This window comes from Podarcis erhardii (assembly GCF_964252035.2).
Source record: "Podarcis erhardii genome assembly, chromosome: 13".
Taxonomy (NCBI): Eukaryota; Metazoa; Chordata; class Lepidosauria; order Squamata; family Lacertidae; genus Podarcis; species Podarcis erhardii.
The window spans coordinates 23172809-23174776 of NC_138502.1; the positions used below are offsets into that span (position 1 = coordinate 23172809).

General features: G+C 39.1%; 1 protein-coding gene across 1 annotated transcript; it reads left to right on the forward strand.

The window, feature by feature from the left end:
* Positions 1-996: 996 nt before the first annotated feature.
* LOC309326956 (olfactory receptor 14A16-like) lies at positions 997-1968 on the forward strand (the record flags this gene model as incomplete). Its single annotated transcript, XM_081835984.1, has 1 exon — positions 997-1968. The coding sequence occupies one exon, from the start codon at positions 997-999 to the stop codon at positions 1966-1968; it is 972 nt and encodes a 323-aa protein (XP_081692110.1).

The window sequence follows — 1968 nt, forward strand, 5'->3', positions numbered from 1 at the left end:
ACTGTAGGATTCCCATAGGTTTCTGGTTGGCCACTGTGAGAATATGACGCTAGACTAGATTTGCCTTTGACTTTATCCAGCCAGGCAGTTCTTTTGGTTTTTGGCACATGCCAGAAATTCAGGTGGCACAATTAAATTAGATTTCGGGCTGTGGCAAAACAAAAAAGCCACTTCTAAGTTCAAACAAGCACAACAAGACTTTTGTAGTAGAGAAAGTAATGAGGAAATGCATTGGAAAGTTTGAAATAACAATTGCCTGTCATGGTGTGGAGTAACCTCTGAACAAGAAAATCAGAATGAATATGAATGAATATGAATAAACCTCTGATATGATATGATAATTCTGATATGATATGATAATTCTGATATGAATCAGAATGAATATGAATAAACCTCCTTGCAAAATTGAGGAAACATATCAGGATGAATGCTCAATAATTGAGAGCCAGTGTGGCATAATGGTTAGAGTGTTGGACCATTACCTGGGAGAGTAAGGATGAATCCCCACACAGCCATGAAGCTCACTAGGTGACTATGGGACAGTCACCATCTCTTAGCCTACCCACAGGGCTGTTGTGAGGATCAAATGGAGAGGAGGAGGACTATGTACCCCACCTTGACCTCCTTGGAAGATAAAGGTGATATATAAATGTAATAGTAATAGTAGTAGTAGTAGTAGTAGTAATACTAATAATACTAATAATAATAATGTTGTATTGTATTACCTAATACAAATATAATTAATTGAAACAATATTGTATTCTTCCCCTGCCTACCCATGATTCAAAAGTCACTTTTTCTCTTGCTTTCCTGTGTATATTTTAGATTGTACACTGCAACTAGCATAGCTGTTCTTTGGAAAGTGCTATATTCTGAAATAATGATGATGCAGTGGTAGTAGTAGTAATTTGAAATTAAGTCCAAGTACTGTAGCTTCAATAGTTACATTAGGCTCTCATTTTAACAACTGTCCTTCTGCTTCCTTCAACAGTCAACATGCATCTTAAAGAGCAAAGCAGAATTAATCAAACATCAATCACAGAATTTCTCCTTCTGGAATTCTCTGAGGTTCGGGAACTACAGATTCTACACTTTCTTCTGTTCCTAGTATTGTACTTGGCAACTGTCACAGGGAATCTTCTCATCATCTCTGCAGTAGCCTTTGACCACCACCTGCACACCCCCATGTACTTCTTCCTCATGAACTTGGCTATGCAGGACCTGGGGCAAGTTTCAGTCATCATCCCTAAATTCATGTCCAATTCCCTCATGAACACCAGGCACATTTCCTATTCTGGCTGTGTTGCTCAGGTCCTCTTCTTTCTCTTTTTCTTAGCATCTGATTTCTCCCTTCTCACAGTCATGGCATATGATAGGTACATTGCCATCTGCAACCCATTGCAATATGAAGTGTTGATGAATAAGCAGGCCTGCATCCAAATGGTTACTAGTGTGTGGATCAGCAGTTTTTTCTATGGAGTGTTACACACGGGAGGCACCTTTGCACCCACCTTTTGCTCCAATATTGTCAATCAGTTTTTCTGTGAAATCCCACAGTTACTTAAACTCACCTGCTCTGATTTGTACCTACTTGAAATTGGAATTGTTGTGATAAGTGCTGTCATTGGGTTAGGTTGTTTTATCTTCATCATCATCACCTATGTGCACATCTTCTCTGCAGTGTTGAAAATCCCTTCTATTGAAGGGAGGCAAAAGGCCTTCTCAACATGCCTTCCACACCTCATTGTTTTCTCCATATTTGTGTTCACTGGCTGCTTTGCTTATCTCAAGCCAACCTCTAATACCCCCTCACATCTTGACTTGGCACTTACCATTATATATTCCATGTTTCCGCCACTGATGAATCCAGTAATCTACAGCATGAGAAACAAGGAGATAAAACTTTCCCTGTTAAAACTATTGGGTTTGAGACACTCTAAGAACTCATTCTTTAGTTTTCTTGTGTAA